At 24.2% G+C, this 17,265-nt stretch overlaps 2 protein-coding genes across 2 annotated transcripts; one reads left to right on the top strand and one right to left on the bottom strand.

Annotated features, from left to right (window-relative positions):
• Nucleotides 1–2,894: 2,894 nt before the first annotated feature.
• On the bottom strand, nt 2,895–4,127 carry LOC137833088 (uncharacterized). The gene is made up of 5 exons (XM_068641461.1): nt 3,921–4,127; nt 3,740–3,830; nt 3,449–3,572; nt 3,226–3,345; nt 2,895–3,133 (listed from the first exon to the last, which is right to left on the bottom strand). The coding sequence occupies exons 1-5, from the start codon at nt 4,067–4,069 to the stop codon at nt 3,105–3,107; spliced, it is 513 nt and encodes a 170-aa protein (XP_068497562.1). The 5' UTR covers nt 4,070–4,127; the 3' UTR covers nt 2,895–3,104.
• Nucleotides 4,128–13,091: 8,964 nt separating this feature from the next.
• Nucleotides 13,092–14,395, top strand: LOC137833087 (uncharacterized). The gene is made up of 5 exons (XM_068641460.1): nt 13,092–13,370; nt 13,461–13,551; nt 13,714–13,837; nt 13,929–14,057; nt 14,150–14,395. The coding sequence occupies exons 1-5, from the start codon at nt 13,222–13,224 to the stop codon at nt 14,176–14,178; spliced, it is 522 nt and encodes a 173-aa protein (XP_068497561.1). The 5' UTR covers nt 13,092–13,221; the 3' UTR covers nt 14,179–14,395.
• The last annotated feature ends 2,870 nt before the right edge of the window (nt 14,396–17,265 follow it).

Raw genomic sequence — 17,265 nt, 5'->3', positions numbered from 1 at the left:
CACAAGTGAGTGTGTATGTATACCATGATATTAAATTGATAATTAATACTTTTTATTTAATAAATTAAAAAAATTATTAATTTTTATTATATGTTATTTTATTCAATTATAGTCTATAAGAACAATTTATTATATAAATATTAATAATTTGAATTATAATATTATTAAATATTTGTATCATTGAAGCAATATGATACAAAATTATAATATTATATATTCTTTTATGTTTTAGTTTGTTATTCTTTTGTTTCCTTTAGTGTGTTGAATCTTTGATTGTATATATATTTACATTGTTTCCTTTTTGGAATGCTAATAAAATTAGTTTTCATGTTCTGATTTTTCAATCTTGCCTTCATCTTTTCATTGTGATTTGCTATCATGAAAAATTTCATAAATCTTTTTCAACAATTTCCAAATTCTTTTTTTATTTTATTTTACTTGATTAGATTGAAGAAAGTGAATTTTAAGTTGATTATGATAGATTATATTGTACCCATACTAGCTATCACACATTTTCCATACTTGGTTGTGAATGCATAACCAACAAGAACAAAATTGTAAACAAGATAAAAAAAATGACAAGAAGAAAATGATAAAGAGATAACAACAATTATAAATTGGAGGAAAAAATTATTCACAACAACCACAAGATGCACTAATGTTCAAAATTTCCTAACATCGTATAAAATCCCAACAAGATATATGAATATGACATCCAAAATACATTGAAATGAAAAAATTGTGTGCTTAATGAGGCTGAAACAATTCTATATTAACAATTATGAGACCATTTTGTGCTTTAACGAAAATAATGTGATTAAGAATAATGAATTGTAAGGGAGACGATTTTGAATTTTTTTTTTTTGGAAAGTAATAATGAAAGGATTGGATTACTAAGGATAGGATTTGAAGAATGGGAAGTTTTGAGAGAGAAAAATAATAGTTACAAGAAGGTGAGTGATGAGAATGTGATTTTAGATTTTTGGGAACTAAGTTTTTTTTTAATATGGGAATTGAGATGGGAAAGAATGAAATATTAATTAACACAGGGTACTAAAAATGAGATATTTATTAAATGAATTATAAATATATTTTTTAAAGTAAGGAAGTGACAGTTTGAGAATTTTTTTTATTATAAAGAGGATTGGAATAATTTCTTAATTTTAACACCAAAAAACACATCTAATTATTATAATACAAGTTCTAAATATTTCTATATAAGCTTTAGAGTTTTTAAATTTTTTTCCTAATACATGATTAGAGTTTATAGAAATACAAATATTTACCATATAAGTTTCAAAACAACATCCTAAAGCTCTTCAGACTATCCGACACCTGTGTGATTATTTGCTTGTGTACATTGTACAGTCATCGAAGTTCAAACACACAAGAAAAACAAAGGTATGGTAATGAAAAAAAAATTCATATGAATAATATTATTATTGATAATCATACTAATAAGTATAATAATAATTATAATATGACAACAAAATTTGACTGGTCATTCTTTTAAGTCTAATTTCTTTCTTTTCCTTTTTACTTTTAATAATATTTTTTATGTAATGGTAGATGATAGTTGTTACTTGGGGTGTCAGCCTAGCTAAGATGTTAAGTTGCATAATGATACCTAACATGAAAGCTTTAAAAAGAAAACTAAATAAAAAGAACTAAAATCTTACACAATTTGAACCCTACAAATGCTTCAAAGACTTGGGTGGTGGCAAGCACAATGACTTAAGCGTGTTATTTACGTTTGCCCCATTATTAACGTGTTCAAAATGAGCTAGGAGAGAGTAACGTACCACAAGAAGATAAGGCTAAAGTCTTTGACTTATTCTCATCAGTTTTTTTTAACGTTTTTTTAGAATATATATATTAAATTAAAAATCTTTAATTGTAATAAACTCTTTTTGCACGCGTTTTTATTATGATTAGATAACGTTTGTGTAGGCAATATTCAACTTAATTGTCTAGTCGTTTTTTATCGTCTTGTCCACTTGCTTTCATTAGACCATCTAGTCTGTATGTTTTATATAGGAGTATGTAGTCTGCTGACCAGTGGCCTGAACCATCTTGTCTCTATTTATTCTTCTTTTGTTTTGTTAATTTGTTATTCTTTTGTTTCGTTTGTGTTAATGTGTTGCATCTTTGATTTATATATATTTACTCCTCTTTAAAATGCTAATGAAATAAGTTTTCATGTTCTGATTTTTCAATCTTTCCTTTATCTTTTCATTGCGATATGCTATTATGAAAAAAGTTATAAATCTTTTTCAACAATTTCACAAGTGAGTGTGTATGTATACCGTGTTATAAATTGATAATTAATACTTTTTATTTAATAAATTAAAAAAATATTAATTATTATTATTATATGTTATTTTATTCAATTATAGTCAATAAAAACAAATTATTATATAAATATTAATAATTTAAATTCTAATATTATTAAATATTTGTATCATTGAAGCAATATGATACAAAATTGTAAGATCATATCTGGTGTTCGTAATAAGTAATGTATTGGAGTTATTAACTAAGTCTAAATTGTTCTAATTTTTTTTCCATTTCTCTTTATAAACACGGTTTTCGCTAAAATTTTAAAATCTCTTATTGCCATCTAATTCAGTTTCAGTTTAATTTCTTATAAAACACCGTTTGACGTTTTCTTTTAAGAAATGAGGTCCAAAGACGCTATATATGTTTATTTTAATTGTAATAAGCGTGATGATTAGTGCTTGTGTGTTGTTTTTTTCAAAGGATTACATTAATATTTGTGAATGTCACTAACTTTAACAGTGATGTGTTTTTTTCTATACAAAAAAACTTTAGTTAGAGTTAATTAGATGCCATGAATCATAAACCAAGTACTCATTATAACAACGGAAAACATCTTTAATCAAACAAGTACATTAAATAAAAACATAACACTTATAAAACCACTATGCAAACAACATTTATTTTGTTCAGAGACTACATGATGGAAGAGGGCCATCACTACATATGACTTGAAGAAGAAGATCCATGAAATGGAAATCCTATGTGTGAAAACATTGTCTCATTCATTTATTTCATGCATAGCAGCTATCCCCATCTTCCTTGCCTTACTTAGACTGCGATCCACTTCCTCCATCTATAAACAAAACAAAGAAAGCAAAAGGAAATCTCAGTTGAAAAATAATGACTGTTGCAGCAGAAAACAATTAACACACTCTGTGTTGTTACCTTGAATGGAGGGTGCATCATTGGACTCTGGATCAATCTTAAACATAAGCAATTTCTCTTGCTTCTTCTTTTGGAGCTCCCTCAGCATATCCATACTGTTCCTGTTCTTGTCATTTCCAGCTAAAAAGATAGTGCTTTCATGTTAGTGAAACTATATATCTACTATAGTTAACATTTTGAGCATGCACCCACATAAAAAAATTCAAAGATGAAACAACTTTACCATCTCTCAGTGCCTTTTCCAGAAGATATTTCATTTCCTGGATCAACGTCTTCTCTTCCTCCATAATATCACGCATCTGCTTTTTCTGGTTCTCCAGTATTGGTTTAAGTATGGCAACTTGATCCTTCATATGAATACATTATATGTATATGAGTGCAAAATAGCATAGACTTTATCTGAATAACAATAAGACTCACCACATACACCATAAGATGCTATTCAACAAAACCCAAAGCTTCACATAACATTTCCTATAACATTCATTTTATAAAAAATAACAACAATAATCACCTTCAACATTTTAGCTTGTGCTTCCATTGTTTTAATAAATTCCGCCTTCTCCTTCTTCCTTGATATTTTGGCAGAATGATTTGAGACAACTCTGCAAAAATAATTAAAAACATAAAATAACATGTATGTTAAGCAAACTCCCAATGTAACTATAACTACAAATTCAAATAGAATAACCTACCCTTTGGAATTAGGATCCATTAGGCTTTGTTCCACGTTAGGAACCTTGTCATGCTTTCCTGCTTGGAGTTCTTCAACATGTTTTGAAGAAGAATCCATATCAAGATCCATCTTTTCTTTTGTGTTGCCTCCCTCTTCGATTTTCTCCATCAACAAATGGATTGATTGCTCAGGCAAGAAAAGGGAAGAAGGCAATTTGGTGAATTGAGGTTTCTGCAGCATCCTTTATATAGTGATGCTGTTCATGTGAAGTTGACCTAAAGCAGAAATTAAGGGACTGAGTTTAACAAGACAACAAAAGTATGCGTTGGACAATTTCACATTGACATTTGTCACACGATATAATTTTAAAATTATTTAATCTTTTTAAGTGGGTTTATATTTTAGAAAAAAAATTATTTGGGAGTCAAAGGAGTAATGAATGTGTTGGCTTAGGACCACCCTTACTTCATTGGTTGTTTTTCCGTCTCGTATTGTGTTATAACGGACTATATAAAGTTTAACACATTGTTAAGATAAACTCTTAATGATTGATACTATTTTAAGAAGATGAAATTTAAGTCTAACACAATCTTATAAAGTTAATTATTAAGATAGTGTTTAGTTTACACTCATTTATATATTATAAGTAGATTTTATCTTTACAAAACGTTACACTCCTAAAATATATATTCTATAAAAAAAAATTGATTGGAAATTAATATTGAAAAAGTATGTATGTAAAGTTTGTTTATTAAGATAAAGAAATATATTCAAAAAAAGAATACAATGCTACAAGAAAATTATTAAATAATAATTAATTTAGAGAAAAAATTATTAATCATTATATTAATCGAGTTACATATTATTTTATAAACTAAAAAACTATTAGTATCTAAAGTAATTTTTATTATTAATAAATGTTTACAAAGTAGTTTCTAAACTGATATCTAACATTAGCAACCAAGGGTACGAACTACTTTAGATTATAAATTAGTCACTAATTTAATTAAATATTAATAATTTAATCTAAAGTAGTTTGTAGCTAAAATCTTAATAGTTAATATTATATACTAATTTAGAAAATACTTTATAAATTTTTATTAATAATAAAAACTATTTTAGATACCAATAATTTGTAGTTTGTGAAGATTATCTAATTTAATCAATATAATGAGTAGTAATTTTTTTCTCTCTACATTAGTTATTATTTAATGATCTTCCTTCTTGTAGTGCAAATACAAGTACTTTGTGTATATAAAGTATTATAGGAATACTTTAATATCTTCTTTGTGAATAAACAAATACAACAAAACCTTGGTTAAAATAAAGATAAATATTATTTTCTCTCTTTCTAGTCAATAATACACAAGAGTGATTAAAATAATAATTATAATTTATAAAAATATAGTAATAATGTTAAAAATGATGAGAATTATTTTAGGCTTAATTATCCTTTTTGTCATTATTTTCAGAGTTAAAAATCAATTCAGTTCTAATATTTTAAAAAGTTTCAATATAGTCCCAAATTGTTTTTAAATGATTCAATGTAATTTCTTTTATTATATTGCACTCCTTGAAACATATTTACTCAAGCGATCCTACCAATGCCCAATGAATTAGATGTGTTATTACCACATTAAATATTTTTTTTAAAAAAAAATTGAGACTACCACATTGAATTGTTTTAAAATAATTGGACCATATCAAACTTTTTAATAAAAAATGGGATCAAATTGAACATAAAAAAAAATTGGAGTGACATTGAATTTTTTTAAATACGAAGAATATAATTGATTTTTGCCTTTTTTTTTATCAATAGTAAAAAAAATAAAAATAAGAATAACTTAAAGAGTGATCAAATTCTTGTACAAAACCACACAAAAACTAATAACAACTCCCTCCATAAGTTTGTTACTAACTTCCTAATAGGACAAATACTAAAAAGAGGGCCAACAAAGACTAAAAACAAGCTTAGGAACAAACTACCTTATCCTAGTCTTCTAAATGAGTAGACACTTCAATATTATCTTTGTGTCCACTACTAATTAATACTAATTGACTTTATTTTTTTTTATAATTATGTCCTATATTTTTTTACTTGAAATTAACATGATTACATCATCAATAATAATAAATAAATATTAATTTTTGTTTATAGATTCAACTTTAATGTTGTTGTAGGGTTTAATTTTTTATTTTCTTTATTTTAAAAAAATTAAACTAAACATTTTTAATTTTGTAAAAAAAATATTTTTTTATTCATTAATTATATTTCTAACTATTTAAAACATTAAAAATATTTATTTTTTTAATGTATTCAAAATTAAAATTATCAAAAAAAATTATTATTTTTTTTTTTACTTTTGAAATGGTGCTAGATAGGAAAATAAAAACAAAATGGTGCTAGATAGATAAATAATAACAAAAGAGTGCTAGATAAGGAAATAAAAGTATAAATATATGAAAGAATTGAATTAAAAAAAGTGACCGTTTGAGAATTTTTTTTATTGTAAGGAAGATTGTAACAGTACGGTAAAACTACGGTTATTAACATATTTTTTTTAATATTAATTGTAATATTTATTTTAATCTATTGTAGCAGTTTCGTTTGACTCTTATATTAAAAATTTGTCGTTATTAACATTTTTTTTAATGTTAATTATTATATTTATTTTGAACTTGTAACTTTAAATTTATTTCATTTTTTAATGTGTATAGTCGTTCATTTGATGAAGACAAAACTTTTATTGTATTATTAGAAGAACCGAAAAAAGGGATGAGTACATGGCTTGAGATTGATGGGCCAAAGATTCACACCTCCTACTTCTACAAGTTTTTTAAATGTCATCACATTAGGTAAACATGGACAAATGAGATATCTAATATCAAACTTAACTAAAGAAAATAAGTACTTGAAGGAGATAATAATTGCATCCCAATAAGAGTTGCATTTCTTTTTAGAACAAATGACACAATTTATGCTTAATTTTATACTTGGTCAAATATCTTCATTAGTCTCATCTCCTTCTACACAAGTTTAACCTCTTCTTGTATAAGAGGAGCATGATAATAAATAATAGTTCATTAAACTTTGTGATGTGTAATACTAATACATGCAAAACAATGGATACGCATGAAAAACGACATACTTTATATGTACTTTGTTTTCTTTAATATTTACTTGCGTGTTGATGTTAATCATATACATTATATATATATATATGTATATATATATATTAATTATGAAAAACTCGGTTAAAAGATGATTGGAGTTAATATATTTGTTTATCATTAAATAAAAAAGTTAATAAAGAAGAACAATAGAAATATATTACTTTCACTTAAGAATTTTTTCTTTAAGTGACCATGTTAATAGAGGTCACTTTGAACGACAAAAGCACACTTCAAATAACAAACATTGTCACTATCACTTTAAACGTTTGTTGGTCACTCCAAGTGAAAAATACCTCATGTATCGATTAAAGCACTTTTTTATTACTCTAAAAGACTAACACTTAATGTTTCGAGTGAAACACGTGTTATCTCACGTTAAACAAAACTATCTCATATATTTTATCTGGCTTTAAGTTACTACAAGAAAGACATGAAATAGTGATCAAATTTTTAATTTATCAAATGACAAAAAAATTTCACTAATCAAAGTAATGACCCATTTAGTGAACAACTAATGTTGGTCACTAATGTGAAAAGCCCAATTTAATGACTGAATTAGCAACCAAAATCAATGATCAATTTAGTTACTGAAATCAATAATCGATATAGTTACTGATTTAATGACTGGAATTAGTGAGTATTTAGTCTCACACACATATTAGTATTTAAATAAAAATTAGTGACCACCATTTTAGTCACTAATTTCAGTATTTATCACTTTTTTAATAATAGTGACAGTTTTAGTCACTGATTTTTTTAGGTTGAGAATTCAGTCACCAAACTTATCACTAATTTTAAAAAAAAAATTTGATTACTAATTTAACCATTCATTTTCATTACTATTTTGGGTTACTAAATTTGATCACTATTTATTATTTTTATAGTAATGAGTGAGACATAATCATGTCATTTAAAACATGTGTTATCTTACTTTAAATGATACTAATTTTTTTTTTTAATAACATTTGTTCTTTAAATGACAAATGTTTTGTCAAAGTAGTCTAAAACAATCATATAATTCTTGCTTAATTATTGTGGAAAAAATCAAGTTTAGAGTTACTCATATTTTTTGTGAAGGGAATGCATGTGTTAATAAGTTGGCTAATTTAGGATTTATTCATAAAATTTCATTGGTATAATAGGGTTCCATCTAGTATGTTCTTATAATTATTTATGAATAAGTATAGTCTGCCTATGTATCGTTTTTGTTAACATATGAGTTTTGGTCTATTACCCCATATTTTTTTTTTGTATTTTCACTACAAAAAAATTATGTGTTATCTACGGACTTTTACTCACGAATTTGAATTCGTAAGTAAATTCAGCATTACCTACGGATATTACCTACAAATCTGAATCCGTAATTACCTACCAACTTTTATCCTCGGATCTCTATTATCTACCAACTATTATCCACAAATCTCCATTACATACCAACTATTATCATAATAATTATATACATAATATTAAAAATATTATTATAATATGAATAATTATAAAATCATAAATAATATTCATAAATAAAAATAATAATAATCATAACTAATAAGTATACATATTATTAGTATTACAAAATAATAATATTAATATAATAATATAATTAGTATTATATTAATAATATAAATAATATTAATAATAAAATTAGTAATATTAATGATATTAATAATATAAATACTATTAATAAAATTAATATTATTTATAATATTTACACTATTTATAATATTTAATAATATTAAATAATACTTATAATATTTAATAATATTAATAATACTTATAATATTTAATAATACTTATAATATTTAATAATATTAAAGATATTAAATAATATTAAAGATATTAAATATATGAATAATGTTAATAATTTTTATATTATTAATATATTAATATTGATAATCTTACTAATAAGGATAATAATAATCATAATATGACATAAATAAAAATAATAATAATCATAACTAATAAGTATACATATTATTAGTATTACAAAATAATAATATTAATATAATAATATAATTAGTATTATATTAATAATATAAATAATATTAATAATAAAATTAGTAATATTAATGATATTAATAATATAAATACTATTAATAAAATTAATATTATTTATAATATTTACACTATTTATAATATTTAATAATATTAAATAATACTTATAATATTTAATAATATTAATAATACTTATAATATTTAATAATACTTATAATATTTAATAATATTAAAGATATTAAATATATGAATAATGTTAATAATTTTTATATTATTAATATATTAATATTGATAATCTTACTAATAAGGATAATAATAATCATAATATGACAAAACTTGACTGGTGTAATGGTTAAAGTTTCTTTGGACATTCCTCAAGGGACTAGGTTTATAGTTATTTATGTATCGTTTTTGTTAACATATGGATTTTGGTCTAGTTCCTCATTTTTTTTGTATTTTTTTAATAATACTTTTTCATGTGATGGCAGATGATTGTTGTTAATTGAGGTGTCAACCTGAGATGTCAAGTTGCATAGTGATGTCTAACATAAAAGCTTTTTAAAAAAAATCATATATTTATTAAAGAAGACTTAGTTTTGTGAAAAATTATCCCATCAAAATTTAAAACAAAATAATATTCTAAATTTAATGTTATATGTATAATTTTTGCGAAAAAAGAAAATTATCTATCACTATGTGATTTTTACAATATTAAAAGAGTGAAGTTTCCCATCACAGTTTTTATCATTAATATTTTTTTAACAAAAGTTTTATTAATTTTTTTATATAGTTTTTTTGAAATATCATTTAAAATATATGTGTATGTGTGTGCATGTGTTCATTTGTGTGTGCGTGTGTGCATGCATATATGTGAGTATGCGAACGTGTGTGTGCGCGTGGATGCATGTGTGTATGTGTGTTTGTTTGTCTGTGTATTTATGTGTGTAACTATCATTTACATGATTTTTTTTTCAAGATTAGAGTTATAATATTAATAATATTACTTGTAATTTTTTTCATTGATAAATTTCTCAATGATATATGTTATAGTCTCATATAATAGATTTTTAATATAATTATTAACTATTTTTTTCTTAACAATTAGTGGTAAACGTGCTTACCAACTTTAATTATGAATCAATAAAGATTTTTTATGATACAAAGTTAGTGACTTTCAATTGTAATGTAGAGTCTTGAAAATAATTAGCTTGTCTTTTATGTAAATATATTTTCTAATATATATTGTTAAGTTATTTTACAAAACATAATTATAAATAGTTTTTGTACTTTTTACATTATCTATATTATTAAATAAATTTGAATTTTCTTAATGAATTAACCTTCCCAAATATTAAATCCTGACATTGTTTATAGTACATATGATAAACCATTGATGTTGTGCATTTTTTCTATTTTATTATATAATATTTAAAATATTGTAATTTTAAGATACAATTAGTATAAATATAAATATGAAATATATACAAAATGAAAAAATGTTAACTATTATTATTTAAATAAGTTATAATGTTAATTTTTCTCTTAATAATTAACTATTTTTAGAAACATTTTTTCTCCCTTAGCATCTATAGAATGTTCAGATATCACATTATTTTTTACATATTTTAGTCAAACAATAGAGTAAAAATAATTTGTAAATAAAGATTAAAAATTATGTTTGTGGCTGGAAAATGATTTTATCCTGATTTGCCTTGTTTTCTTTTCTAAGCATCTTATTCTTGGGTTCATGCGTAGTAGATGGAATAAATGATTATCATTTTGTAAAGAGATTGAGTTTAAAATTTCTCATATTTTTATAGAGGATAATAATTGTGGTGATAAGCTTACCTTTTTAGAGTTGCTTAATAAATTTGAGTTTGTTTGTACTTTAGTCTCTACATAGATTTTTTCCATGATAAGTATAAATTTTCTATGTATCGTTTTGCTTAGAGTGTTCTTTCTTTACATGAGTTTGGTCTAGTCTTTCATTTTGTTGGTTCTCTTTTTTCTTTTGTTTTTTTTTTATAAAAAGTTTTCATGTTAAGTATCATTATGCAACTTGACATCTCAGCTAAGCTGACACCTCAAGTAACAACAATCATCAGTCATCACATGAAAAAAAATATTATTAAAAAAAAGAAAAAAGAAAGAAAATACAAAAATATTCATTTATGCAAGCACTAAACTTTTATGTGAAAATAACACTACAAGAAAATCATGAAATAGAAACCAATTTTTAGAGACAAAAAATAATTAGTTGTTATAGTGACTAAATTAGAGACCATCTTAGAGACTAAATTTTTTTTTGTTTCTAAATTAGTTTCTATTATTGTTAAATGGTTTCTAAATTGATGTTTAATTAGCAACCAAAGTTTTTGCTACCAATTATTTATATTCTAAATTTGGTAGTAAAAAAAATATTAAAGTATCTCTATAATACTTTATATACAAGTACTACTTATATTTGCACTACAAGAAAAATATTAAATAAAAATTAATGTATAGACATAAAATAATTAGTAATGTATAGACATAAAATAATTAGTCATTATATTAACTAAGTTATATATTATTTTATAAACTAAGAAACTGTTGGTATCTAGAGTAGTTTTTATTATTAATAAAAATTATAAAGTAAATTCTAAATTAGTATATAATATTAGTTACCAAGGTTTTAGCTACTAACTATTTTAGATTCTAAATTTTTATTTAATTAAATTGAGTAGTTAATAACGTTGAGAGCTAATGTTAGATATTAATTTAGAAGCTACTTTATAAACTTTTATTGATAATGTAAACTACTTTAGATACCAATAATTTTTTAGTTTATAAGATAATATTTAACTCAATCAATATAATGATTAATTATTTTTTTTATCTAAATTAATTATTATTTAATGATTTTCTTGTAGTGTTGTATTATATTTTTCAATATATTTCTTTATCTTAATTTAAAAACTTTATATACATACTTTTTCAATATTTAATTTCCAACAAATTATACTTTCTTAAAAAAAATTCGTATAGAGTATATATATTAGAGATGTCACGTTTTCTAGAGATAAGATAATTATAATAATATAGATGAATGTAAACTAAACTTTATCTTAATAATTAAATTTGTAAGATTGTGTTGGACTTCAATTCTATCTTTTAAAATGGTATCATTCATTAAGAGTTTATCCTAACAAAGATGTTAAACTTTATGTCATCCGTTATAGCTTTCTTCTAGTTTAACGTTCAAGATAAATATGAGGTGTAGAAGTAATCAGAGGTGTCATGGTGGCCCTAAGCCAACGCATTTATACCTCCTTTGACTCTTTGCTGGCATGATATATTAGCAACCCTACACCAGATTACAATTAGAGAGAGAAATATTTTTTTTGTTAAAGTATAGACCGCACATGGAAAGTTTTTAAAATTACATTGTGTTACAACTCAGTTATAAACTGACACTTTCATTATGAAGTTGCCAAAATAATATTTTTCATCATAATTCGGCCAACACATATTAGTGTAAAAGGTGTTCTTACCGAGGAGTAGTTTCAATGTCACTACAAGAAAATCATCAAATTGTAACTAATTTTAGAAACCAAAATAATTAGTTACTATTGGACTAAATTAGAGATCATTTTAGAGACTAAAAAAATTATTAGTATCTAAAGTAGTTTCTATTATTAATAAAATAGTTTTTAAATTGATATATAACCATTAACTAATTTTAACTACTAATATTTTAGATTTTAAATTAGTCTTTAAAAGACTAATTGAAACCTATATAGAATCTAAAATATTAGTAGTTAAAACCTTGAGAACTAATTTAAATACTGATTTAGAAACTATTTTATAAATTTTTATTAATAATAAAAATAAATTTAGATACAAATCAATTTTTAGTCTCAATAGTATCTAATTTAATTAATATAGTGATTTTTTTTTTGTGAGGGGTGTTCTTATCCTCTGCATGCTCCATGAGGCAGCTATACTAATTTGGCCAACGCATACTTTTGTTGTCTTGTTAAACTCAGTCCCTTAATTTCTGCTTTAGGTCAACTTCACATGAACAGCATCACTATATAAAGGATGCTACAGAAACCTCAATTCACCAAATTGCCTCTTCCCTTTTCTTTCCTGAGCAATCAATCCATTTCTTGATGGAGAAAATCGAAGAGGGAGGCAACACAAAAGAAAAGATGGATCTTGATATGGATTCTTCTTCAAAACAGGTTGAAGAATTCCAAGCAGAAAAGCATGACAAGGTTCCTAACGTGGAACAAAACCTATCGGATCCTAATTCCAAAAGGTAGGCTATTTTATTTGAATTTGTAGTTATAGTTACATTGGGAGTTTGCTTAACATACATGTTATTTTATGTTTTTAATTATTTTTGCAGAATTGTCTCAAATCATTCTGCCAAAAAATCAAGGAAGAAAAAGATGGCGAAAACTATCAAAAAATTGGAAGCACGGACTGAAATGTTGCAGGTGATTAGTGTCATTAATTTTTATAAAATGAATGTAACAGGAGATGTTATGTGAAGATTTGGGTTTTGTTGAATAGCATCTTATGGTGTATGTGGTGAGTCTTACTGTTATTCAGATAAAGTCTATGCTATTATTGAACTCATATAATGTATTCATATGAAGGATCTCCATGACATACTTAAACCAATAGCAGAGAGCCAGAAAAAGCAGATGTATGATCTTATGGAGGAAGAGCAGGCATTGCTCCAGGAAATGCAATATCTTCAGGAAAAGGCATTGCTGAGAGGTAAAGTTGTTTCTTCTTTTGAATTTTTTTTATGTGGGTGCATGCTCAAAATATTTGTTTCTTCACTAACATGAAGGCACTATCTTTATAGCTGAAAATGAGAAGAACATGAACAGAATGAATATGCTGAGGGAGCACCAGAAAATGGAGCAAGAGGAATTGCTTATGTGTAACATTGATCCGCTTGATCCAGAGTTCAATGAACCACCCTCATTTGAAGGTAACAACACAGAGTGTGTTAATTGTTTTGTGTTGCAACAGTCATTATTTTTCAACTGAGATTTCCTTTTGCTTTCTTTGTTTTGTTTATAGATGGAGGAAGTGGATCGCAGTCTTCGTAAGGCAAGGAAGATGGGGATAGCTGCTATGCATGAAATAAATGGATGAGACAATGTTTTTGCATAGGATTTCCGTTTCATGGATCTTCTTCTTCAAGTCATATGTAGTCTCTGAACAAAATAAATGTTGTTTGCATAGTGGTTTTATAAGTGTTAGGTTTTTATTCAATGTCCTTGTTTGATTAAAGATGTTTTCCGTTGTTAATGAGTACTTTATTTATAATTCATGGCATCTAATTAACTCTAACTGAAGTTTTTTTTTTTTTTTTGTATAGAAGAAAACATCACTGTTAAAGTTAGTGACATTCACAAAGATTAATGTACTCCTTTGAAAAAAATAACACAAAAACAGTAATCATCACGCTAATTATTACAATTAAATAAAAATATATAGCATCTTGGACCTCATTTCTTAAAAGAAAACGTAAAATGGTGTTTTATAAGAAATTAAACTGAAACTGAATTAGATGTTAATAAGAGATTTTAAAGTTTTAGCAAAAACCGTGTATAAAAAGAGAAATGGAAAAAAACTTAGAACAATTTAATTAATTTTTAATTTTCAAAGGTTGAAGTGTAAATAAATAAAAAAGATAAAAGCGAGTGTATATAAAAATTATATTTTCAAACAAAACTTGTAAATATTTAGAATTTGATATGAGTTGTTTAAAAATAAAATAGGATAACAAATCACATTTAGACTTAGTTAAAAACTCCAATACAGTACTTATAAGAACGAACACCAGATATGATCTTACAATTTTGTATCATATTGTTTCAATGATACAAATATTTAATAATATTTTAATTTAAATTATTAATATTTATATAATAAAATTTTCTTACAGATTATAATTGAACAAAATAACATATAATAATAATTAATAATTAATAATTAATAATTTTCTTAATTTATTGAATTAAAAGTATTAATTATCTATTTAATAACATGACATCGTGACAGACTCGCTTGTGAAACTATTGAAAAAATTTATTGAATTTTTCATGATAGGAAATCACAACAAAAAAGGAAAGGAAGAGGTCAAAACATACATGAAAACTTATTTCATTAGCATTAGAAAGAGGAGACAGTGTAGATATATATGCAACAAAATATGCAACACACTAACACAAATGAAATAAAAGAATAAATTAAGAGAGACAAGATGGTCCAGGTGACTTGTCAGCAGACCAGACAATCCAATATAAAACATCTAGATGAGATTTCTTTAATTAACAAGAAATAATAAATAAATATGGATTACTTCACGGGTGATCAAACCTTTATACGAAAACAAATAAAAAAAATAAGAAAAGACTTTACACTCCATCATAAACCAATCTCCCAACAAAAGTTGTCGACTAAAAACATCTAGAGTAGATGACATAATGAAAACAAGTACACAAAACGATAAAAAAGACTAAACAACCAAATTGAATATCATCTACACAAAAGTTATCTATTCATAATAAAAACGTGTGTAAAAAGAGTTTATCATAATTAAAGATTTTTAATATATATATATATATATATATTTTGTAAAACAAGTAAAAAAAACAAATGAGAATAATCTGTTTCACAGGTCCTTGTGGTAGGTTACACTATCCTAATCCGTTTTTAACAGGTCAATGATGAAACGTAAATAAAACATCCTTAAGTAATTCATAAAAAAAGTGCATGCAAAAAGAGTTTATCACAAATAAAGATATTTAATATATATATTCTAAAAAAAGGAAAAAAAACAAATGAAAATAAGTAAAAAACTTTAACTTTCTCTCCTTGTGTTAGTTCACTCTATCCTAACCCATTTCTAACAAGTCAATAATAGGAGAAACATAAATAAAACATGCTTAAGTAATTTGCTAACCACCACCCAAGACTATGAAGCATTAGGGTCTCAATTGTGTAATATTTCAATTTTTTTTATTTAGGTGATAAATAATTTTTATTAATTTAAATTATTAAATAAAAATTATATTGTAATGTGCTATATTATTTATATTTATATTTACTCTATCTTTCTTCTCTCCTTGTGGTAGGTTACACTATCCTAATCTGTTTTTAACAGGTCAATGATGAAACGTAAGAAAAACATCCTTAAATAATTCATAATAAAAGAGCATGCAAAGAGAGTTTATTACAATTAAAGATTTTTAATATATATATATATATACATATATTCTAAAAAAAGGAAAAAAACAAATGAAAATAAGTAAAAATCTTTAACTTTCTCTCCTTGTGGTAGTTTACTCTATCCTAATCCATTTCTAACATGTAAATAATAGGAGAAACATAAATAAAACATGCTTAAGTAATTTACTAACCACCACCCAAGATTATGAAGCATTAGGGTCCCAATTGGGTAAGATTTCAATTTTTTTTATTTAGTTGATAAATAATTTTTTATTAATTTAAATTATTTAATAAAACTATATTGTAATGTGCTATATTATTTATATTTATATTTTACTCTATCTTTCTTCTCTCCTAGTGGTAGGTTACACTATCCTAATCTGTTTTTAACAGGTCAATGATCAAACGTAAATAAAACATCCTTAAGTAATTCATAATAAAAGTAAATGCAAAAAGAGTTTATCACAATTAAAGATTTTTAATATATATATATATATATATATTCTAAAAAGAGGGAAAAAAAATGAAAATAAGTAAAAAACATTAACTTTCTCTCCTTGTGGTAGTTTACTCTATCCTAACCCATTTCTAACATGTCAATAATAGGAGAAAAGTAAATAAAACATGCTTAAGTAATTTGCTGACCACCAAAAAATACTATGAAGCATTAGGGTCCCAATTGTGTAAGATTTCAAATTTTTTTATTTAGTTGATAAATAATTTTTTATTAATTTCATATATTAAATCAAAGTTATATTGTAATGTGCTATATTATTTATATTTATTTTTTACTCTATCTTTCTTCTCTCCTTGTGGTAGGTTACACTATCCTAATCCGTTTTTAACAGGTCAATGATGAAACGTAAATAAAACATCCTTAAGTAATTCATAATAAAAGTGCATGCAAAAAGAATTTATCACAATTAAATATTTTTAATATATATATATATATATATATA

This window comes from Phaseolus vulgaris, chromosome 6, assembly GCF_000499845.2.
Source record: "Phaseolus vulgaris cultivar G19833 chromosome 6, P. vulgaris v2.0, whole genome shotgun sequence".
Classification (NCBI taxonomy): Eukaryota; Viridiplantae; Streptophyta; class Magnoliopsida; order Fabales; family Fabaceae; genus Phaseolus; species Phaseolus vulgaris.
Note: the sequence above shows the minus strand (reverse complement) of the source record. Positions and strands in the feature narration are given on the sequence as shown.